The following is a 25,442-nucleotide window of genomic DNA, read 5'->3' on the forward strand; positions in this document are numbered from 1 at the left end:
CCTGTTAATATGGCATACATTTTTTGTTCCCAGATGTATACATTTATATTTAGCCATGTTAGTGTTGCCAGTACCCAATTTACCAAGCAATCTAGATTGCTCTGAATCAGTGACCTGTCTTCTTCATTATTTACCACTCCCCCAATTTTTCTGTGAGCTGCAGACTTTATTAATGATGATTTCATGTTTTCTTCCAGGTCATTCATAAAGATGTTAAACAGCTAATGGCCAAGAACTGCGTCTAGAGGGTTCTCTGCTTGAAACAGACCAGCTCAGTGACGAATCCCGTTAACAGTGAAATTTTGAGACCTATCAGTTAGTCAGTTTTTAATCCATTGAATGTGTGCCATGTTAATTTTATATTTTTCAAGTCTTGTAGTCGAAATGTTGTGTGCTACCAAGTCAGTGTATTATGTCAACATAATTACCTTCATCAATCCAATTTGTAAACTCATAAAAAAAAAGCAAACAAGTTAGTGTGACAGGATCTAGTTTCATCAAACCCACGCTAATTTGCCTTAATTACATTATCCTCCTTTAGTTCATTATTAATCGAGCCCAGTATCAGCCTTTTCATTAGCATGCCTGGGATCGATGTCAGGCTGACAGGCCTATAATTACCAAGGTCATCCTGTTTACCCGTTTCTAAAATTAGCACAACATTTCTTGCAGTCTTCTGGAATTTCCTCAGTATTCCAAGACTTATTGAAAATCAACATTCGTGGTCCAGCGAGCTCCTCAGACAACTTTTTTAAACCTCTCGGAGGAAGTTATCTGGACCTGCTAATTTAAAAATGTCTAGCTTTAGTAGCGCCTGTTTACCATCCTCTAGACACACAGGTGGAATGGACAGGGTATTATCATCACCATATGATGAGATTATGTAATCTGTTTTTTCCCCAAACACAGAACAGAAATATTTATTGAACACCTCTGCCTTTTCGGCATTATTATTGATAATTCTGCCATTTCCATCTAGCAATGAACCAATACCATTGTCAGGATTCTTTTTGTTCCTAATATATTTTAAAAACTCCTTTTTATTGTCCTTAACTCTGCTGGTCATAATTTCTCCTTGTATCTTAAAGCTGCCTTCAAGTCCCCTCTACATCAGGCCCGCTTTTAAACCAGCACTGCTTTCTCATTGGTGGGATTGTGGCTTTTTGGCCATCTGGTAAGATGTTCTTCAATGATTCTCCATTATCGTTGAAATGTTTCTGATTAAAATCATCCTCCCAGTGGGTTTGGCTGTTAATTGTTTTCTGCTTTGTGAAACTGGCCTTATTTAAATATTTTGTGTGTGTGTGTAATTACTCGTCTGGACTTTATTTTGCTTGCACATTATAAATATGATCAGGTCATGATCGCTTGTTCCTAAGCTACCATTAACTTTTGATTTCTGTGAAAAACAGTTCCTCTTTATTTGTTAGGACAAGTCTAACATAGAATTCTCCTGTGTTGGCTGCAACATTTTTTGAGTTAGGAAATTGTCATCTATAACGTTTAAAAATTCCAAGGATGTTTTAGTATTGGCAGCATGAGACCTCCGGCATATGTCACTCAAATTGAAGTTCCCCATGATCACATTTTCCCTCTTTGTAGATAGGTGCGTAAGGAGATAGTCATGCTGTTCTCTAGTGTGATTTTGTGTTATATAGCTAGGGTGACCAGAAGTCCTGATAAAATCAGGACTGTCCCGATATTTAGTTGTTTGTCCCATGTCCTGACCGATGTATGGTCGGGATGTCATTTGTCCCGATATTTTGGCGTGGGGCTGGAGTGGATTGGTCACCCTAGCTGGCAGACTCCCATGCAGCTCCTGGGAAGTGGCCGGCAGGACCCTGCGGCCTGTAGGCACTGGGTAGCCAGCGGGGTCTCTGCATGCTGCGCCCACCACCAGCGCCAGCTCTGTCGCGGCCAATGGGAGCTGCAGCTGTAGGGCCTGCAGGGGTGCAGGCGTGGGCAGCGTGCAGAGTCCCCTGGCTGCCCCGACCCTAGAAGCCAGAAGGACCTGCTGGCCAGTTCTCCAGAGCTGCCCCAGGTAAGTGCTGCTGGGATCCCAACCCCACCCCAGGTAGGTCCCTCTGGCTTCTAGGGTCAGGGGCAGCGAGGGGGCTCTGCGTGCTGCCTGCACCATGCAAACCCTGCCCCCACAGCTCCCATTGGCAAGGTTCCAGCCAATGGGAGCAGCAGAGCTGGCACTTGTGGTGGGAGCAGCACATGGAGACCCCCCACCCAGCCACCCCTGACCCTAGGACTCAGAGGGACCTGCCGGCAGCTTCCCGGAAGCTGCCCCAGGTAGGCGCAGCTGGGACCATGCCCCTGCACTTCCTCCCCCTGCCCCAGCCCTCCAGTGAGGAGGCAAGCAGCAGGCAGGGGCCTGCCAGGGGCAATGGAGCATGCATGACATGGTCAGATGCACACTGGGCCACCTGGCCCTGTGCAGCCAGCGTGCCCCTTCCTGTATGGGTGTGGGGCCATGCTGCACCACACAGCTCCCTCACCCGACCCTCCAGGATCTGCTATGCCCAATGTCCCCTGGACCCACTATGCTCAGCACGCCTCCCATAGCCCTTCCAATACAACACAAATGCACAGTGCACTGCACACCACCACTGCTGCCCAGAACTCTCCCTGCCCCCCACAGCCCCACCACAACTGCCCAGCACCCCACAGAACCCACCCACTCCCTAGTTCCCCAACACACACAGATCTCCCCCTCCCCCACTACCCTTCCCCACAGCCCCACCACCACAACTACATAGTGCCCCACACAGACCCCCACTACCTAGCACCCCAAAACACACAAATCTCCCCCACTGCTCAGCGTCCTCCACCCCCTCACAGCCCAGTGCCCCACCGCCGACCTCCTAGCCACTCACTCCCCTATGACCTGCCCCCTCCCCTGGTCACACTCACTGGCCCTGCTGGGAAGTGAGGTGACTGTCAGCTGGGCTGAGCCAGCAGCATAGCCAGGGCTGGAACTGGGATCATGCGCCCCTGCCCCATGGCTTCAACCGGGGGCTGGATCGGGGCCCTGCGCCCCCACGCCATGGCTTCTGCCGGGAGCTGGAGCTGGGGCCATGAACCCCAAGCAGGGGCTGCAACAGAGGCCATATGCCCCTTCCCCCCCTTGCAGCTTCCTAGGGCTGTGTGTCCCCCTCCCCCATGGCTCTGGTCGGGGCTGTGTGCCTATGGCTGCCTCCACCCCCCCACCATTGTGTCCTGATACTTTACTCTTGTGATCTGGTCACCCTATATATAGCAGACATCAACTAGTACCCCATCTTGTGCTATATCTGTTAGGACATTAATCCATAAGCATTCAAAATCATTTTCCTTTGCGTTATCCGTGACTTGGAAACAGGTAATACCATTTTGACTTACAGTGCCACTCCCCCTCCCCTTTTACCCACTCGATCCTTCCTAAATAGCATATAACCATTGATTTGAACATTCCAATTGTGTGAATCATCCCACCAGGTTTCCATAATATCACATAGATTGAATTTATGCTCATAAATGAGCAATTCCAATTCCTCTTGTTTGTTACCCAGGCTTCTAGTATTTGTGAATAGTCAATTTAAGAATTTCTTCTCTTTTTGTCGTTTGGTTCCTTGATTAATTTTGTTCTCAACATCTCAATTTTGTGCTCACTGAGTTCTCAGATCATCCCTCTTTTTACCCTTCCCTTTTGCTATTAATTTAACCCCCACCTGACTGCTCTAGCCAGCCTGTCCCTGAGGAAATTAGTCCCCCTTCTACTGAGGTGGAAGCCATCCAAACTATACAGCCCTCTCTCCCCAAAGAAGATGGGCCAGTGTTCCACAAAACCATAGCCCCACAGCCTTCACCATTTACTTAGCCAGAATCTTTCAGAATCTTCTGCCTTCTGTCTTCCTTTGCTAGAGAGACAGGAAAACTCTCAGAGAAGGTTGCTTGGATGATAACTGCCTAGCACATATTTGAACCCAATGCATAATAAATTTATTTTTATAAGTGATCCTGGAGGATCTAGTTTGTCAGAGTATGATTGGTCCTCTTTTACTTATTCAAATATATTTTTATTATTTCACAGGCTTTTATTATTCTTTGTAACATGAACTTTTCCACTGACCTCAAAAGAAATTATGTCCATTGAAATACTAACAGGAGTAATCAATAAGAAACTGTGAATGGTTTTTTAATACAGTTATCAAGATTATTGATCTTACAGGTATTTGAAGCATTTAATACTCAGGATTGACAGTCTTTTTCAGCACAAAATCAATTGTGAAAGTTTCTAAAACAATAACAGCCACAGCAATTGGGTTGAACATCCAATTTTTCCCCTACAACTTTTAAAATAAGTTTATGCTCTCTAAGGAGAAGAAAGAAACAGGAAGCGTAAAGGGGTTTCTGAATACATTATTAATATGTCAAAGACACAGCTGACAATCTTTTGCAAACCATTATTATATAAAGTCACACATAGGTGAGTATTCTTGGCTAGCAGTTTGTGGTGGGGAGATAACAAAAGGCTTTAACAAACCATTACAGTTTGTCCATCACTCACTGAAAATATTGAGATGATCTGCAAGCTTGTCAGCCTCTCTAAGGCATACCTATGTGCAGTCAAAACCAAATTTTATCATTACAGTTGTCGGGGCAAAGATGATAACAACAATGCCAGTAATATGAAAACCTTAAGGTAAACCCCTCATTTGTAGCGATACTCTAAGTACTGTGCATTTAGTAGCACTGCTCTTAGCCAAGTAGGTGCTACAGAACAACAGCTATGACAATTTCTTGCTTTAGCAGATGGTCCTGGATCAAACCTTCATGATCTTGAGTAAGAACCTCATCCAGTACTGCTGGCAAATCTCCCACTGATCAGGTTCTAAGGGCCCCATGGTCCCCTCCACCTGATTGGCAATAAGCAAGGGTGCAGCTCTTATGCTTTATTAATTCCTACTGCATGCATGACACCACCATCCTTGAGAGGGGTACTGCATAAGCTGGGCGGCCCGCTGCTACATGGTACCTTGGGTTGCTGTGCTGCTAGAGAGGTGGAGGAGTCCTGTTAGCACAACTGTGTGAACTGTCACATTGGCCTGGTCTATACTAAAGAAATTAAACCAGTGATAACCCTTAGAATGTTTGCAGAATGCTGCATACACATAGAGAAATACCCCAACCAGCGTAATACTCAGCTAGAAGAGGTTATCTTTTAGCAGGGTTAATAACTAGTTAAAGCTTAAGTAGTTCAGTGTCAGTGTGGATACAGGCAAGCTGTAACAATTTAACTAGGCTTCCCACTAGTGTCTCACAGTGCACATGTGTGGCCTTGCAACGTCACCTAGAATGTATGGCCAGGTTTATGTGAAATGGTTTAAGACAGCACTAGTGTGGACGAGGGGAAAAACATAAACCCACTCAGCATGGGGAGTGTGGATACACTGAATCTTTTCCACTTCAAGTGGTTCAGTGTATCCAGTACAATCACAACCAAGTCAGTTCTCTAGTGGAGCCAAGGCCATAATGGCTAGGAGTTTCATTTCAGCAATCAAGATCTGAGAGTATGACATACTCCTGCTCTATCTGCATCCTGCATAGTCACCATGAAATGGTATAATATGACCCTAAGGGTATGTCTTTACAACCTATGGAAGCAAGTTTCCCTAGGCTTCAGAGGCCGAGCTTCAGCCTGAGCCACAACTTCAAAGTCTGTCTAGACAGCTCTTTGTAGAGTGCTAATGGGAGCCTTGCTGGCCCGAGTCTGTCAGCCCACACTAGGAGGCTCGCTTCCCACTGACTGAATGATACATTGACAACTAATTTACTAGCACAGATCTTCATGCTATTTTCATGGCATTAGACCAGTCTTGTGCTGGGCTGCTCTTTACCTGATAATTTCCCTTCAGACTTTTAGAATGACAGCAAGCTCCTGCAATCTCAAGCAGATCTCTTGGCAAAGCCAAACAGTTGTAGCCATACAGTGGCTTTCCTATTGGTATCCTTTAAACCTGAAGGCTTTGTGTAACGCCAACAGACCCCGGTCGTCAGTGGGCGGGATCGAATCTGGGACCTCTGGAGCTTCGTGCATGAGCCTCTACCATCTGAGCTTAAAGCCAACTGGCTGGTAGCTAAAGCTGTTGCGCAAACTCATGAATCTCAGACAGAAAAGGAGGACTTGTTGTTAGTCTCTAAGGTGCCACAAGTCCTCCTTTTCTTTTTGTGGATACAGACTAGCACGGCTGCTACTCTGAAACCTGGCACTAATTTCAGTGTCTCCCTCTCTCTCTAGGTGGTCTCGGTGCCACTAGATGGGAAAGAACACCACACCCAGAAGTTGTGGGGGTTACACTTGGGTAAATCAATAACCTACAGTGGGATCTTCAATTAGGCGGCTGAAGCCATGTTGAATGTATAAACACTGCTTTTATTATATATTACTATTTAGGAGTTTCAGCTACTATACAGGCTGGCCTTGAATTAATGCTACATTTGTTCACATCATTTTAATACTACATTGGGACAAGGAAGAAACCCAAACCCTAATCTTAGCTAGTTTATTAGTGGTGCTGTGGATTATGAGACACATTTTGAGAACATGCACATAAACTGTATCCAGAAAGTACTTTCACCTACTGATAAGCACCTTATTGCAGGACAACATATGCTATATGGATAGCTGTATGACAAACAAGTATTCACATGCACATGTACCCAAATTTTCGAGTGGGTTCACTTTAGGACTTTTTTAATAGCCCTAATTGTGTAAATACAGGTAGCAAATTTCATAAATGTTTTGTATGTGATGCTTCTTTCATCTCATAGGAGTATAGTACCTGAATGTTTTTTATCATTATTTTAGACTGTAAATATGTCACATTTCCAAGCACATTTAGCCATTCATTATTTACCACGTTTTTTTAAACAGGATTTAAATAAAAGAAAATACCACACAATGTTTCATTAAAATTGTATACATTTTTAAAGTAATCATCATTGTATCACTTACAGTCTTTCTTTTGGATGACACTGTTTATTGAAAGACATCATTTGTATTAAATACACTGTAGTACAAGAGACTACCCATGTCATGTTGACAGAAGCTGGTCACATGATTCACAAACAAATCTTTTAACACTGATACTCAGGCATCACTTCAAAATCAGCCAAGATGCAATGGATCTTTTAAAGCAATGAATTTCTACAACAAACTGCAAAACAAGAACCACTAAATATCTGCACAGAGACATCACAGTGAAAAAGAAAAAGAAAGGAGAAAGATAGCTGTAAACACCAGGTCACAGTTTTAGTGACAAATATAGAGATTTATATTTATATGTAGGTATCTCCCTCTCTCTCTCTCACTCTCTCTCTCGAGAGTGGTATCTAGAAATACATATATATAAATATATATATGAAGTGTAGGTAGAGAGCAGGGCTGGGGCAAATATTTCATAATAACTTGAATCTTTCTCTATTGGTGATGTAATTAAATATCCATACTGAAGTGATTTACTTGTATATAAAATTCTCAGCTGCTTGTTCAACATTTGTTTTTCTTTAAGTTACAGAACAATACATATAAGCTGCAAGATATAGGCCTCTGAAAAGATTTGATTTGATTGTTGTTCTCTTATGCCTTCCTGTCCATCAGCCTTGCTAGAAGCAGCTTCTGCTATGCTTGCCCAAAGTATTCTGTGTTTATAAAATACATTTCAGCTAATCTTCACTCAGAACTTTTTACAAGCAAACAAAAAAAATCCATAGACCTGGCCTAGAATGCATAGACAAGAAAATAATATACCCATCATTTCCCATTTCTTCTCCTGAGACGTACTTTAAAAATATGGCAAAATAGTCACTTGGTTGCTGTTGTGAAATTCACAGTGTTTTCCCTGCAACATTGTAGACTTTTTTTTTTTTGCTTCATATTTGTGATGAATGTAGCAAAAAATAAAATAAAGTAAATTAACTAAGGCTCTTCAAGGACCTCTTGACTCAGAGCAGCAGTGGTTCATCCCAGCCCTGACAACAAGAAAATACAGCTTCCTGTGCTATCCAAACCTTCATCTTCAGCCAGAAACCCCAACCCCCCTTCCCACCCCCACATTCTTACAACAATATTTGAATTTCTTTTACAGGCTGTACCAACCTGGAGACAGTCTTGTTATTACGTATATGCACTGTAACTTAGTCAGCCAGTGTTTGCTTTATTGGGGTGTTTCTTTTATCTTTAAAGTGTTCTGTGAAAGTCTATATCAAACACAACAAAAATATCGCCAAAGAGCAGAGAGAGAGAGAGAGAGAGAGACAGAAGTAATTTATTGAACTGTAGACAATATATAAATATATTGGTTTATAAATTAAAATGAATGAACTCCTATGTAAAAAGAAGTTCCATCATGCATCATGGGGTACGGTTGCTTTACAAATACTGTTCACTACAGCTGGTTGCTGAGTTCTGCAGCTTTACTGAGGGTAAAGGAGAGAATGTGGGAAATTCCCAATACTAGCTGCTGCTATTCTTACTGCAGGGTTTTGGAGTTCTCACCATGGGTCTACCAGTTGTGTTGCAGTCTGAAAATTCCAGCTCATTCTTGGAATTATTTTGTAACTGAAGAGAAGTGCAAAATGCCATTGGAGCTGTCGTGCTGCTGTTGAACAATACAACAATAATAGCACAAAAACAGAAATTATTTCAAACCAAACTTTCTTCTAGGAAGTTTGAAGCCAATCTGTTCATTTCTCTGTGAGAAATCAATGAATATTAGACACTAACAGAGGGGCTGCTTTTATACAATCATTTGGGAAAAAACGTTGATTGTTAAAAATATCTCTGGCATTTTAGTACTTCCTCCACCCATGCGGAACTGCATTCACATAAAAAGTTAAATCTTATAAACATAGAAAAAGAAATACCAAAGGAAAAAAAGATTTTGGTTATTTAGCGGACTTTATTAATAACACTGTACCCTAATTATCATGTTAGAATATATGTATATGTAAATTTATACATATACACACAATCACACATACTGTATACGTATGTCTGCATATGTATAAATCAAATATTTATAACACACATATACATATATGTATATACCATGTATATATACACACCCTATGTAAACACATATATATAATATATATTATATATATATGATCGGTTTGTAGCATAGTCCAGAAAGATTTTGTAATGAGCCTGATTGTCATATTTTCTCAGTGTACAAGATTTAGCTGAAGTTGCAAGCATGACAAATGTCTGTACATACACTCACCCCTCATTGCCATTTGAACATACTTCTTTTTCTCTTTTCCACTCATTTTGCTACACTTACGCACCTTCTTATGAATAAATGCAAAAATTGGTTTAGCTTTAGTTAATAGCTAATCTACACTAATTATAGCTTTTATGGACTACTGTTCACATGTGTGATATAGGCCAAGTTTATCCATATTTTTGGCTCTGTAGAACATTTGGTCCTTTAAGTTTGACATACTGATGTGCTGTTGCACAGTGTATTCTAACACACTATATTTCCCCCATACATGACTCTAGTATGCTCTTTTAGTAATGAAAAACGGATGCCACTAGATCAAATTGTATTTTTTCCCTTCATTTTTAGTATACATTCCATCAGTTCTTGCAAAACCTACCTGTTTGCTTTCAGGTTCGGGTCATTGCTCAGAGAGAACAATATCTTGGAGACAAAAAGGATACATTTTTCTAAAGGGCATAAGGAACTATGACAGAATACAACAGGTAGGAATTTTGTACTTCCCTTCCCAAATACACAACTCTTCCCTCCTCACACTAAAAGGGTAGTCTCAGTGGATTTCAACACTTTACATTTTCTTTTCCACTTTCTGTTATATTGAAACTGAATTTCTTAAAAACATAAAACTCAGGCCCTCAAGAGAATGGGTTTCCCTGAATGTTCAATCTTTTTTTAACAGGGCTATTGCTATTCAAACTTCTAAGACAGCCCAGATAAAATCTTAAAGCCTATTTTGTATGAGTCCTCGTCTGGCTTTTTTTTTTTTTTAATTTCCAGTTTTAGTGGTTCAGAAATAACATCTGGTTTATTAAAGAGATACTGCATATGGCTTTATAGTTACATTATTAAGTTTATTTTTAATGCTTTTTTCACTGACACAAGGTGGGTTCAACTCCATCACTGCCAAGTCAATTGTTTTATTTCTGAAAATGTTCAAAATCTCTGTGAACTGGCTTTAAAAGCCACTGAAGGAAGAAAGAAAGTGCTTTAATAAATAATATATGCAAGCAAATTATATATTAAAATATTATGGGAACATTTACAAAAATAAAATGCTTAATGTATTAAATAAAATAACCACAACACAAAGATGAAGAACTACTACTACTCTTTGATCTGGCTCATAATATTTTTTTTTTTAAAAAAAAGGACAATTTTTTTGCAGCAAAGCCCCCTCACAGAGGGTGGCAAATGTTCTTGAGGAACAGGTAAGATTTATTTTCATTTGTAAGAGTTCATAAGAAAAATAATCCTAAATCTAAATTTTAAATCTTCAGCATCTGTTTGAAAAATAAACATAGATGCCCATGCACTTGCCATCAGCACAGTGGCCATGCATATACAGTATGCACACAATGCCTTTCCAACCAGATATAAATAAATTACAGAACAGTGGATGCTGGGAATGACACCACTATATCAACCAGAAATTGGTGCTGAACTCAGTGTCTGTATGCTATGAATGTCAAGTGATAACCGCAGGATCACATCTAGCTGTCTCCAGGGACTTAATTCTGTCACCCCTGCCATGGCTCAAACATAATCTACTATTTCCATGTTTTAGATTATTTGCGTAGTATCATATCTGTAACAATGTAAAGACATCTGAATGTAGCTAATGACCTCCATTAGCTCCCTCTAATTAAATATATGTTATACCTTTATGGATTTGCTATTCCTATCAGGGTGTACAACAAGATGAGCAATAGTTTCTACACAAAGGGCATTAATCGACGAAGACCATGCACAATTTTGCTTGCACAGTGAAAAAATGGGAATGGAGAAGGAGAGCAGTAGGAATATGCTGCCTGACAAGCACAGTATCTACAGCTTGCCTCAGCATCTACAACTTGTCCTGTCTGATCAAAGTCCTCAGCTTCAACACTTGACCCTGAAATGCATACTGTACATTAATCAGCCTAGCTTCCGCCTGTATTACCAAAGGCTAGCTGGAGAACACTTTCATACCAGTGCTATCACAATATCCTACTCTAAGAGAAGCCGAGGGATTGTATTTAGCATATCGTAGTGTTGTGTAATCTAGTGCAATGCAGGCAGCATCTTTTTCTTTTTACCATAGACCATTGTACTGGATCTGGTGATGAAAAGTGCTAACCAAGCACACTCTTTAAACAATCCCTTTGCTCCTCAGACAGGCTCCCAGAGGAAAGCACAGAGTCCTTTCCTTCCATTATATCATTTCAGTGTTTTTGAGCAGGGTTGGATGCCATCTGATCCCATGGTTCCTCCATATAGTGGAGCACACAGCGCTGTTTTCTTTCTATCTGGCTTTATCTCAACTAGAAATAAGCTTCCAATAGAGAACACCAATCTTCTTTTTCCACCCACACGCCGAAGCAAAAAAAGTAGAGGTGAATCAAGAGAAACTCCCAGTATCTGTGCAGCAGAAGTCACAAAGTTCGAGTCAAATATTTTTTTCCCTTTTTTCATCCACATCAAAGGCATGAGTACAACAAGGCATTGTTAGTTGTGGGCAATCTGGAGTGTCTGCTGATATAACAGATCAGGTTTTTAAGGCCTTTGTCTATGCAGAGTTACAATAATGCAGAAGCCAGATTGAATAGAAGGAGAGAGAAAAAATGAGAGAAACAGAAAGAGAAAGAGAAAAGAGATACATTTCAACAATGTCAAAAAAGTCAATACTCTGTCTAAAGATGGAGAAGTGCACGTTGCTTGCCCTTTGAAAGCTTCTCCGCATCTTTGTCATTACTACTGTCAGAGTTAAGAACATATTTTGATGGAGTTCAGCGGCCGTTGAACACATTCATTCACGCAGCCCATAAGAGGAAATGCTAGGAGGCTCTAGCCTAGAATATCCAGGTAAACTGGAGAAGCCTTGGCCAAGTTCTGAAGGAGGGAATGGATTTCTTTGATGTTGAGCCTCATGTGAGGCTCCCGTTGCCAACAACCCAGCATCAAGTCGTACACTTCCTTTGGGCACGTGCGAGGTCGCTGCAGAACTCGGCCCTGAGTGATGCACTCGATCACCTAGTGAGAGAGCAAAGAAAGAATCAATGGAGCAATAGCTAGGCACTAGCCTGCCTTAGCTGGGCAGCATCGCTGATGGGACTTTGAACGTCCCGGTTGGCGGTGCTGACCAGAGCTGCTAGGGTCCCTGGGTGCTGAGCAAAGCAACCCAGTCCCTTACATGGCATGACCTAGTACTGGGTCACAACCCGAATTTTGAAAAACACTGGCTTAAACCACTTCCAAAGTGACATCAGCTAAACCAGAAAAAGGCAATCTGGAATAAGAGGGTCCTCATGGGGTGTGGCACTGGTATAGCTATAGCAGTTTAAATTCATACTTTGCCTAAAACTAGTACAATTTTCCTCTGTAGACAAGCCCTGAGTGTGAGTGAATTTATTTCTTATGAAAGGGGCTAAACTGGCAGCCCTGTAGACTGAAATTCTCTGTCTACAGAACTGGTAAATCACGGGCAACAATGGTATAAGCTTCCCAAATCTGTTCCATCAACCTCCCAAAATCCTAACTTAGAGGGACCAATGCCCTTCACCCTACTTAACAGGGTAATTCATTCTAAGAGTTTAAGTTCAGCTCCCGCACCCACACAAGCCTCTGTTGAGACTGAGCACAAGTACCCTAATTGTGGTAGGGTTTGTGATACAGACTCCATACCCCTCTCTCACTCGGAACTATCCTCTCCCACATGCTCATAGAGGCATCACAGTGGCAGGTGGTCAGCGACTGGAGATACAAGGGGTCATTCCTGGCAGAGTTTTCCTGAGCTTCAAAGGACTTCCAGATCCCCTCAATTTGTTATAGACTGGGGTGGGACAGCAGCATTGTTCTTGAGTCACACACACTGGTTGATACCTGTAATAGAGACTGCCAGAGGTTGGGCTGAAGATACTCCAGCTCCTTTCCTTTGCACGACTGCAACACTTGTCACCTCAGTTTTTTCTCCATACTCCAGGCAGGTTCCAGCCTACCTCACAACTTTCTCATATTCTACTTGGATAACACCCTTCTCTCTTAGTGGGAAAAATTAAAAAAGCCAGAGAAAAATGGACCCAAAACATGACACTTGCGGTAATACCGTAAGTGTTGACAAGTGTGTAGTGATTTTTATAGTAAATAACATTGCAGCTTGTGTGCTATCCTTTCCAATCAGAGAGTGATTCCCTTGTGGCATCCATATCTTTAGTTAAACTCCACCATCTCAAGCACATTTTGTTATCCACAGTGCATTATACACACCTCATTGTTTGAGAGCTGATACCATGGCTGTTTGCCATAGGTGAAGATTTCCCATAAAACGACCCCCAAGCTCCAGACATCACTTTCTGTGGTGAACTTCCTGTACATGATACTCTCAGGAGGCATCCAACGAATGGGCAACATGGTGTGACCACCAACCTGATGGAAAAGAACAAACTTGTTTAAAATAATTCCTATGGGTTCCTTGTGAAGATGTGCACAATGGATGCCAAACTAAGGGAGTGGATATTGATATTTTGTATTTGTGCCCATTAACTTTAAAGAGCTCGTAAGAAAGAAATTAGCAAGATATTATTTCCTATTATCATAAAGTCATCTCTTAATCAATTCAAATAGATGGCAATCACTACCAAGATTGATTTCTCAACATTGTGGTACCTTCAAAGAAATTATTTCTGAATTATACACTGATTTTTTGGACTTATTTAGCACCTTCTATTCAAGGGACTCAAAGCACTACAGAACAAAACCTAACACCACCCTAACACACTCATTTTACAACACAGAGAGACTAAGGTATCATGTAATGAGTTCTGTGCAGACATTGCCCTGTCCTGCACTGAACCCTATTGACTTCAAGTGAGCTCCACAGTGGTCTGTCCCTATGGAGCTCATTGTAGAAGTAGGGCCAAAGTGATTTATCTCTTAATTCCCAATTCCATGCCTGACCCACAAGACTTCTCCCTTTCTCCTATGAAGAACTGAACATGACCTGGGAGGGGAGAATTGATATTCACCTATAGAAATCTGCAATTATTCATATATTTGCTTTGACTGTGTTCATGACCTTTTTATGTTTACAGTTCATAAATATTCCAGTGAATAAGCTTTACTATTCTGGCAAATGAATTTTCCATGAATATTCTAGTGAAGAGTGCATTCCAGTCAACTAGACTTTGAGAATAATGAATTTTTAAGTTGAATATTTGCCAAAATTAGAATGTCAAAATGTATAAACAACAAACTGTGATTTTCAAATTGCATAAATAACTAAGCAACAATATGAATTTCAGTTTGCAGATTTTACAATTGAATCTGCAATTCAAAACTCATTCTGTTGTTCTTTAACTACATCAGTCACCCAATCAATATCATATCACATATCTAATTATGACCTTCATTCTGCATCCACCCAGAGGTAATTGAAGGACTGGGGATTGACTAATGCCATGTGAATTTTTTAAATATTCACAGTGAATTGCTAATGAATTATTGCAGACCAAAATTTATGCACTGAAGAAATCTATAAATAATTTTCAATAATTAAAATATAAAAGAATTCTGCAGTCTGTTTTTAGATAATTTTCCAAGAGAAAAAGGTGCAAATTTTATTGAATGATTTTTTATTACAAATTATTCACTCTCTTCTAGATAGCCTAATCCCCCACCCCCACTCTTTTGGATTAACTAATCTGCTTAATAATGATCTGTAACTACTGGAATCAGACCCTGATTGAGCAAAGTACTTAAGCACATGTTGAACTCCTTAGGAGTGCCTTTCTGAATCAAGGCCTGTATGAATATTCACAAAGCATTTTTTATTTTCTTAAACAGTTGCACTTTCTTAACACTAGGATCTTCTTTAACCTTGATTCTTTTTTTAAAAAGTTTTTATTTCCATTTTCCAATTTATTTATTGCCCCTTGATATGACATTTCAACTTGATCATACAAATTAACAAATCCACTCAAGTACCTTTACAAATGTAACCTAGTGAACTATCGTGATTTGACACTGACTGCTAGAAGCTGGGAAATGGATCACTCAGTAAATTGCCCTGTTCTATTCACTCCCTCTGAAGCATCTGGCATTAGCCACTGTTGGAAGACAGGAGACTGGGCTAGATGGACCATTAGTCTAATCCAGTATGACCATTTTATGACATTCTGATTATCTCTGAAATGGAGCTGTTGTAAAAGGCTCCAAGAATATTTTCTTTTTAAAGGATATATAATTTTTGATTAATATATTTTCTCCTGTCCGATTATTTAGTTTATGAAACCACATCAGGACAAATTTTTCACTTTTCAAGATTCCAGTCTTTCGAAAGATCATTCCTCCTTCTGGGACTTTACATAAGTTGTTATAAAAAATATTTTCCTTGTTCTGAAGTCAAAACAGCAAATGATATGTGAGCCTAATAAAAGTTCAGTCAGGGTTCAGATTACTTCTAAAGCAATTGGTAAATCTTTTCCCATGTATTTGTCATGCTTCAGTGTTAGTGCAGCACATCAAAAATACAATCATCACTGTTAGCGCAATAATGCTGCATACATTGCCATAAAAGACCAACACCATTATTGATTCCATAAAAATACACAGAAGTGCCACAACCTACATAGGCATGTGTTTCATTAATAGGCACTCTTTTGCTGCCCCTCAACCCAGATAATGTGGGTGGAGCGTGTCCACAGTTGGTGCTCTCGCACCGACAGAGAGAGCACTGCACCAGGGATAGCTAGCCCACTGTTCAAATCACCACCTTCTGACACTAGAAGTTCTGGGAATGGATAGCAGTGCATTATGGGGGTGGGGTCACTGCCCCCATGATGCAGTTTTCTCTGTCCCATCAATCCATGAGCTTCCGATGACATTTTGTGCCGTTTTTCAACTTCCCCTGTAAACTCGGCACTCGCCATCTCTGCCTGAAAGCATAGATCCTGCGCTGCTCTTCAGACTTGTAATAAGCATTATGAACACAACACAGCTGATCCTGCAGTATTTCATGAACTGCAAATCTGAAAATGAATTGGTGGTGCCTGCCCTGTTATGTGCCGCTGAAAGAAACAATTCAAGATCACTGTTGGCATTCATGGAGCAGCTGCACACGGTGGACCATCATTACTGGGCTTGCGAAACAAGCACCAAGTAGTGGGATTTAATTGTGATGCACATATGGGATGACGAGCAGGGGCTGCAGAACTTTTGGATGTGCAAAACCACCTTCCTGGAACTGTCTGCAGAGCTTGCCCCTGCCCTGCAGCACAAGGACACCACAATGAGAGCTGCCCTCGCTGTGAAAAAGCGAGTGGAGATCGCTGTGTGGAAGCTGGCAACTCCAGACTGCTACCGGTCAGTCGTGAATCAGTTTGGAGTTGGGATGTTCACCATGGGTGTTGCGGCGATGCAAGTGTGCAGGGCCATTAATTGCCTCCTGCTACGAAGGACTGTGACTCTGGGTGGTGAATAGTGGATGGCTTTGCAGCCATGGGATTCCCTAACTGCGGTGGGGGGATAGATGGCACGCATATCCCAATTTTGACCCCAGGCCATCTTGCGACAGAGTACATCAACAGAAAGGGCTACTTCTCTATGGTATTGCAGATGCTGGTGGATCGCCGGGGTCATTTCACTGACATCAGCATATGGTAGTCAGGGAAGGTGCATGACTAGGGCCCAACCAAATTCACAGCCTATTTTGCTCAATTTCATGGATGTAGGATTTTAAAAATCATAAATTTCATGATTTCAGCTATTTAAATCTGAAATTTCATGGTAACTTGTAGGGGTTCTAATCCAAAAAGGAGTTCTGGGGAAGGGGTTGCAAGGTTATTGTAGGGAGGGGTGCGGTGCTGCTACCCTTATTTCTGCGCTGCTGCTGGCGGCGGTGCTGCCTTCAGGGATGGCAGCTGGGAAGCGGTGACTGCTGGCTGGGAGCCCAGCTCTGAAGGCAGAGCCACCGCCAACAGCACCGCAGAAGTAAGGATGGCAAAGTATGGTATTGCCACCCTTAGTTCTGTGCTGCTGCCTGCAGAGCTGGGCCCGCAGTCAGCAGCTCCCACTCTCTGGCTGCCCAGCTCTGAAGGCAGCAGTGTGAAGTAAGGGTGGCATGGTATGGGGTATTGCCACCCTTTCTTCTGCACTGTTGCTGGCGAGGCGCTGCCTTCAAAGCTGGGCTCCCGGGCACCAGCTGCCACTCTCCGGCCACTCAGCTCTGAAGGCAGCACAGAAGTAAGGGTGGCAATACTGTTACCCCCCTAAAATAAGCTTGCAACCCCCCTGCATCTTCCTTTTGGGTCAGGACCTTCAGTTTAAGAAACACTGGTCTCCCCCGTGAAATCGGTACAGTATAGGGTAAAAGCACACAAAAGACCAGTTTTCACGGGGGGAGACCAGATTTCACAGTCCGTGATGAGTTTTTCATGGCTGTGAATTTGGTAGGCCCCTATGCATGACACGCACATCTTCAGAAACACTGGCCTGTATAGAAAGCTGCATGCAGAGACTTTCTTTCCAGACCAGAAGATTCCAATAGAGGTTGTGGAAATGCCCACAGTAATCCAGAATGACCAATGAATGTGCATTTAGCAGATTAAAGGCTCACTGATGCTGCCTTTTTGGCAGGTTAGACCTCAATGAGGAAAATATTCCCATGGTCATAGCAGCCTGTTGTGCTTTGTATAACATTTGTAAAGCCAAGGAGGAAAAGTTTCCCCGGGGTGGAGCATTGAGGTGGATTGCCTGGTGACTGATTTTGAGCAGCCAGACACCAGGGCTATCAGAGGGGCTCAAAGAGGGGCAGGGGTATTCGAATCGGGGATGCTTTGAGGCAGCATTTTGATAATGAGTCCCAATAATGTGTCTTTCTGTAATGCATTCAGCCAAGCATTGTTTACTTGCCACCTTGAATGATCCCTGTAATGATTCCTGCCTGAGCGTTAATTATAGTCTGTCAATTGCCACTGTGTATCAATTTCTGCTGCAACAACTGTGTGTAGGACACAAATAAAGAATCATTTAATTTTTAAGACTAAATTTTTATTAAACAGCAATACACAGATTTCCATTTCTTACACGGGACATGACACTGAGCAGCATTCTCTCAAATGAGGCTCTCACAGCTGTGTGTAAGTCCAGCTGTCATTATGGTACATGTCCCTAGGGGTGGAGTGTAAGGGGTACTATGACGGGCAGGAAACATGTGAGGAATGTGTGTGGGGAGTTTGGGGAGGGCATGGAATACAGTTCTGTATGGCCTGCAGGGGGAGTCAAGCATGGATGTATTCCGACTGCAGTGCAATCAGGGACCTGAACATCTCTGTTTGGTCCTCCATGAGCTTTATCATCTGCTCCTGCTCCTCTATTATCAACACCGGCCCATTTCCTCTCCTGGCTATCCATTCTGAATTTTTTTATTCAGATATTTATTGTCTCTCTCCATGCTCTGTGCTCACTATCAGCATGATCAGATAATTGCAACACTTCTTGAAACATGTTCACCTCCTTATCTGATGGAGGTGCTCTGCTGGTGTGTAGGAGCTGGCCCTCAAGGGCACATCTGCAGAATAAAAACACCCAAACAATACACAGAGTCAATATTGTGAGTGCACTCACAGTCCTGAATCATAAAAGTTACATAAGCCTCTTTCTCACCTTCCCTTGGCAAGTATGCAGTACAGTGAGAGCACTAAACGTGGTGAGGGGGGAAGGTGCAAGAAGGGATAAAGGGTCTGGGTGGTTTTAGAAGGGGATCACTATATCATAGAATCATAGAATATAAGGGTTGGAAGGGACCCCAGAAGGTCATCTAGTCCAACCCCCTGCTCGAAGCAGGACCAATTCCCAGTTAAATCATCCCAGCCAGGGCTTTGTCAAGCCTGACCTTAAAAACCTCTAAGGAAGGAGATTCTACCACCTCCCTAGGTAACGCATTCCAGTGTTTCACCACCCTCTTAGTGAAAAAGTTTTTCCTAATATCCAATCTAAACCTCCCCCACTGCAGCTTGAGACCATTACTCCTCGTTCTGTCATCTGCTACCATTGAGAACAGTCTAGAGCCATCCTCTTTGGAACCCCCTTTCAGGTAGTTGAAAGCAGCTATCAAATCCCCCCTCATTCTTCTCTTCTGCAGGCTAAACAATCCCAGCTCCCTCAGCCTCTCCTCATAACTCATGTGTTCCAGACCCCTAATCATTTTTGTTGCCCTTCGCTGGACTCTCTCCAATTTATCCACATCCTTCTTGAAGTGTGGGGCCCAAAACTGGACACAGTACTCCAGATGAGGCCTCACCAATGTCGAATAGAGGGGAACGATCACGTCCCTCGATCTGCTCGCTATGCCCCTACTTATATGTGCCTAGGGACACTATTGTGAATACTGGCACTGTTTTCCGCAGGCGGGGATGATTGAATCTGATATCTCACTGCTGAGGGTAACCGAGGATGCAAGGGTGCATCTCCTGCATGTGTGCGGCTTCAGACTGGGTCCGTATGCCACTTGTCTGTTTGCTGCTTTGGTTCCTGCAGAAATAATTGCCAATTGGTGCGGCAAAGTTTCCTGCAATGGGGAAAATAAAAAAGCAGCTCTGCCAAGGAACCGTCAGCAGAGGATTGCAGAGTATCTTCAGGAAAGTTTTCTGGAGATCTCTATGGAAGATTCCTGGGAAATCCTGATGTGCATTAACAAACTTTTCTGCAAGGTCCCAACTATGTAGCTGCACTGTGGAATGAGAAGCAGATATAAACAGTACCTAGAGTGTTGTTAATTTCTATCCCTTCTCCCAGGTGCACCATCTAACAAAATAAAGGACACCTCTGCCTCATGTCACTGTGCAACATCAAAGCAAAATGAGTACTTACTGGAGCTCCCCTCTCCTGCTTCAGGTGCGCCAGAGCCAGAGTACTGGGATTGGCTAGACACCTTCAGAGTCAAAAAGAGGTCATCGCTTGTCACGCCTCCGGATGACCCTGTCACCTGTCCCACATCCTCCCCCAACTCGATCTCCTAGTCCACCACTTCGTCATTGGGGTTGACTCTGCTAGCCACTGCCTCCAGTTCCCCCAAAGTATCCATGGGGCTTATGGCGTGGAGGTGGGGTCACGGCTGCTGACAGCGTGCAGCTCTTGGTAGAAGCGACATGTCTTCAGTGCTGCACTAGAGTGATGGTCGGCCTCCCTTGCCTTCTGGTATGCCTGCCTCAGCTCCTTAATCTTAGCACGGCATGTCCCTTGTTGCATGTCCCTTTCATGCTCTTTCGCCTCCATGCCACGAGCCATCTGCCTGTAGATATTAAAGTTCCTATGGCTGGAGCAGAGCTGCGACTGCACAGCTTCCTCTTCCCACAGACCCAGCAGATCCAACAACTCTGGTGTAGTCCAGGCAGGAGCACGTTTTCTGTGGAAAGCCAGCATGGTCAGAGGGGAAGATCCTCTGTGAACTCTCCATGCCAAGCAAACAGGAAGTGGAATTTCAAAATTTCCAGGGCGCATGCCTGTGTACCTGGCTGCAGAACAGTGGAGTTGAAACTGCTGACCAGAGCGGTCATGATGGGCATTGTGGAACACCTTCTGGAGGCCACTTAGGGCAACATAAGCAAGTGCAGTGTCTATACTGACACTGCATCACTCTAACTTGGTCGCAAAATGCTCTATGCCGCTCCTCAAAGTGGTTTTATTATGTTGGTGTAGCAGGAGAATTACATCGGTGGGAGGACCATTGCAGTGTGTACACCTCCACTGTTTTGTTGATGAAAACTGACTTCTGTCGACAAAACAGTGTAGTGTAGACAAGGCCTAGGAATCAACATATGCACATACTTCAGTGCACTGCTGAATCAGGGCCCATTCATTTCTGAGTCACAATATACCCATCTGGCAGTATAAGGCTGTTGTAAGGCTCAATTAATTAATACGAATAATCCTTGGCTGAAAAGGCACTATTAAATTAGGGGAAGTATTGTTTTAAGTAAAAGTATCATTAATATCAAGATATGTGAACAAAGATCTTGCTTCCTAAACTAAACTAATGAAGTAAACTGCTCCACCCTGCCACATTTACTTACTGTAAGAATGATAATTCATTAGAAAGATAAAAATGTTAGTCCCTTAGAAACACACAGTCACTTGCCAGGCCAAAGGGCAAGTGCCAGTAAAACATGATTAGTTGTAAGAGGTTTTTGGTCTCGTTAAATATTAAAGCGGCTCTTTGATCCTCTCATCATACAGCATCCATGATTGCTTTGTTTCAGCAATTTCTTTGACTTGTTCCTTAAAAATTAATGAAAGCTATAAACTGTGAAATATGGTTCTCTTATTTATTATTGTTTATTTATCTTATCAGTGATATGAAGTTTAAAAATCAAATTAAAAAAAGAACTTTCCCACTCTAATCCCCAGGGCTAGATGCCTCAAAACCACAGTATAGTTGTAGTAGGACTGTGCGCTGATTTTATCAGAATCAATCAGGAAAATAAATACCATTGGTACAATTATGATAGATGACTGTAGTGCAATGACTATTTTGGTGACCAAAACTTGGCTGCCACAACTCTAGCTGTCTGCTTTATCAGTAAAAGTAAGACTGATTCATCAGTGATTACACTCGCAGAGAAGGCACTTCCTGAACTCATGCTATTCTTGCCAAGCTGCATTTAGATCAGAAGGGACCCAGGCTGTGAGATGTTCAGCACAGCCTCTGAGGAGCTGAGTGCCCTCCACTCCACTTGGACCAAATCCGGAAAGGTATAGTGCACCTGCAACTCCCACTGAAATCAATGCTCAGCAAGGTACATGTTACCTGTCAGGTTTTGGCCCAGTGGTGCAATATATATACTTACTTCTTTATTAACTATCATGAATTAATGATTCAGCAATAAGTCCCCACTTCAGAAACACATCATGACGTAGGGCAGTACCTAAGTATGTGTTTTAGCACATGCATCAGTAATTTCCTGAACTGAGACCTAAGAGCTACCACAGCAGTCCTTTACCAGCCCAGTAAGAACCACTGAGTGAGTCGCCATTGCCAAGAGAGCTTTAAGTCTTTATTTTCTTAGTAAGCTGAAGGGCCTTGTTATTGTTACACACTGTAAATGAAAAGAAGTAGAATGCATTTTTGTTATTGTTCCAAAACTATAAAAATATCCACGCTGCTTATAATGTAACAGGATTACTCTGGTGTCCTGCTAACTCCTCTCCTGTCCACAGGGAGAAGTGAGTTGGAGTTTTTCTGGGACTACAGGAGCTATTGAGTGACATCCTTGTCCGCTCATAGGAACAGAGCAACCTTTGCAGAGGACTCCTGTGTCCTTACTCCTCCCTCTGGTCCTCTATCTGGGTAAGAGAGACTTTGTTTATATTTTTGGGTCTTGACTCAGGCCAATGTAAGCGGACTTCCATTGAGGACTCAGTGCCCTCCGTAGGGGAAAGTTGAGGAAAGGGGGTTGCATCAGTGAGGGATGCCTACAAATCGCCCTCCTCTGGGAGCCTGTAACTGGCCAACAAACTGGGCAGTGCTGGCTTGGAAAGGAACATAACCAAAGCACCTGACAAATACAATTAATTAGCATAGTCTCAGGTAGGCTCCACTGATGGGGCTTCCCATGGAGGGACGAGGCCAATTTAAAGCTACCCTCCTCTGGTGAAATCCTAAAGGAAAGTGATGGTGAGAGAGCTGCCTAGTGTCCCATGGGGTGAATTGCCCTGGTGTGCAATAGCTCTCACTAGTGCAAGGGTGTTCGCTGTACATCGTGTTATATCAGAAGGGGTGAATTGAGCTCTTTGTATCCAAATTAAAAAAAATATATATATATATATATATATATATACACACACACACACACACACACACATACCAATCAATATGATGCATATAGCTTAAAGTATTCCATTCATTTAATCATTAATAATCATTTACACAATGCAATACACAGTGCATTTCATTTAAGGATCTCAAAGCACCTTACTAACAATTTAAGTCACACAAAATTCCACACCCAAAGAGGTAAACTGGGGTACACAGCAGTGGTGTGACTTGCACACAATCCACAGTGATGGGTACATGACGGACAGATCACACACCATGGCAGCCGCAGTACATTTTTAACTTACAGTCTTGATTCTACTCTTTGCACTGGTACAGGTTACAGTAATTATCAATCTTTTTCATGCCATTCAGTAATCTAAGTAAATTTCATTTGCAACTTGTAATCAGAGCAAAAACTTTGTGTTCTGAGAAATAAATATGTGAACGCATCCTCTCTTTTCTGCCCACTCCCCTCACACATCCACACCTCCATGCCACAACACCCTTGGGTAACTCTAAACAAAATGAATTTGAGTTTCCCAAGAAGGATCAATGGGTAAAAATATTAGTATAGGGCCAATTCCTGCAAGGTGCTGAGTACTTCTGTGAGGTGTTGAGAGCCCTTGGCTCCTGCCTTAGTAGTAGTAGTTGCAGGTGCTCAGCACCGTGCAGGATTGGGACCGTACTGCCTAAAGTATGATTATAATACTACTGTATATACATCACTTTAAAATAGTCATACATTCTGTAGACTAACATTTCAGGTAAAGACCATCTTTAGTGTTCACTGTAGCTAAGGTTATGACAGGTTTAAAAGCATTACAGTTTTAACTTAATAAGCTATCACTTAAATATCTGTTTTATAGCTGTAGCAGTACCACAAAAATGACAAATTTATGGATAAAATTATGGTGTATTTTCTTGGGGGCTTACTTGAAGACAGTTGCCTTATTATGGTTCATTTTTTATTTGAAATTGCACATCCATATAACCCCAATGAGACTGAAGACCTTGTTTCCAAGTCCTAGTATATGCAACTGAGAAGTCACTGGCACGACAGTGTTCTTATATTACAATTACTAGCATATTGGACTAGAACCTAAATCAAAATCTGCACTGTTTAGCTTCTGCGACATGCTACATATCTAAATATACCAAGCCACTAAACTGTGACGTCCTTCTCAAAAGAATCACCTCCAGAAGGAAATGCTGCCACATTTCAAATATGAAATGTCATATTTTAGACAATGCAATGTCATTCCACTGGTCACCGCTTTCATCACTCACCACTTACACTTTCAACAGGAACTTAGTTCTCCTGGAAGGTGCCAGATAAGCCATTCCTGGAAATTCCAGTCCTTTAATTATCCATAGAACAAATACCAGGCTTCGCACTGCCCCACCAATATGCCTCAACCTTGAACTACAAGGAACACTGCAAGAGTTGTGAAGTTAGTAAACATTTTATGCTTATGCGTTCCTTATCCTTTTTGCTGAGGTTGCCAAATGATGCTTTTTGTAATGCTTTTCTGTACTAGGAACTGAAAGTTGTGACACAGAGGCTACGGAACAGTCTTCACACAGTAAAAACTTTTGGATACTACCTACTTGGGCAGCATTGTTACCAGTTAGCTGTGAAGGGATTTATATCCTACCATGCATAGGTGCTGGAACTAGGGGTGCTGCTGCACCCCTTATCTTGACGATACCAAAAACCCACATCTTTTAAGCCTCCAGTTTGTTCGGCCCAGGGCACAGTTATTGTGAACAGGATGCACCCTCAAGTTGTTATTATTGGTATGACATTACAAAAAGCAATCTTTTAAAACTGGTTGTCTGAAGGACAAAATGGCAGATAAAATTCAATGTTGATAAGTGCAAAGTAATGCACCTTGGAAAAAATAATCCCAATTATACATACAATTTAGAAAGTGTCTAAATTCGCTGTTACTACTCAAGAAAGAGATCTTGGAGTCATTGCAGATAGTTCACTTAAAACATCTGTTCAGTGTACAGCAGCAGTCAAAAACACTAAGGGTATGTCTACACTACGGAATAAGGTCGAATTTATAGAAGTCGGTTTTTTAGAAATCGGTTTTATATATTCGAGTGTGTGTGTCCCCACAGAAAATGCTCTAAGTGCATTAAGTGCATTAACTCGGCGGAGTGCTTCCACAGTACCGAGGCTAGAGTCGACTTCTGGAGCGTTGCACTGTGGATAGCTATCCCACAGTTCCCGCAGTCTCCGCTGCCCATTGGAATTCTGGGTTGAGATCCCAATGCCTGATGGGGCTAAAACATTGTCGCGGGTGGTTCTGGGTACATATCGTCAGGCCCCCGTTCCCTCCCTCCCTCCGTGAAAGCAAGGGCAGACAATCGTTTCG

At 42.3% G+C, this 25,442-nt stretch overlaps 1 protein-coding gene across 2 annotated transcripts in view; it reads right to left on the reverse strand.

Annotated features, from left to right (window-relative positions):
• Positions 1 to 4,167: 4,167 nt before the first annotated feature.
• Positions 4,168 to 25,442, reverse strand: part of NTRK2 (neurotrophic receptor tyrosine kinase 2) — a 277,184-nt gene continuing 255,909 nt past the window's right edge. For both annotated transcript variants that reach the window (XM_075128680.1, XM_075128679.1), the window contains exons 17-18: positions 13,515 to 13,673; positions 4,168 to 12,281 (exon numbers count right to left, since the gene is read on the reverse strand). In XM_075128680.1, the coding sequence (XP_074984781.1) occupies positions 12,096 to 12,281; positions 13,515 to 13,673 (345 nt within the window). In that variant the 3' untranslated portion in view covers positions 4,168 to 12,095. The remainder of the gene's footprint in view (positions 12,282 to 13,514; positions 13,674 to 25,442) is intronic.

The sequence above is a fragment of the Caretta caretta genome, chromosome 5, assembly GCF_965140235.1.
Source record: "Caretta caretta isolate rCarCar2 chromosome 5, rCarCar1.hap1, whole genome shotgun sequence".
Taxonomy (NCBI): Eukaryota; Metazoa; Chordata; order Testudines; family Cheloniidae; genus Caretta; species Caretta caretta.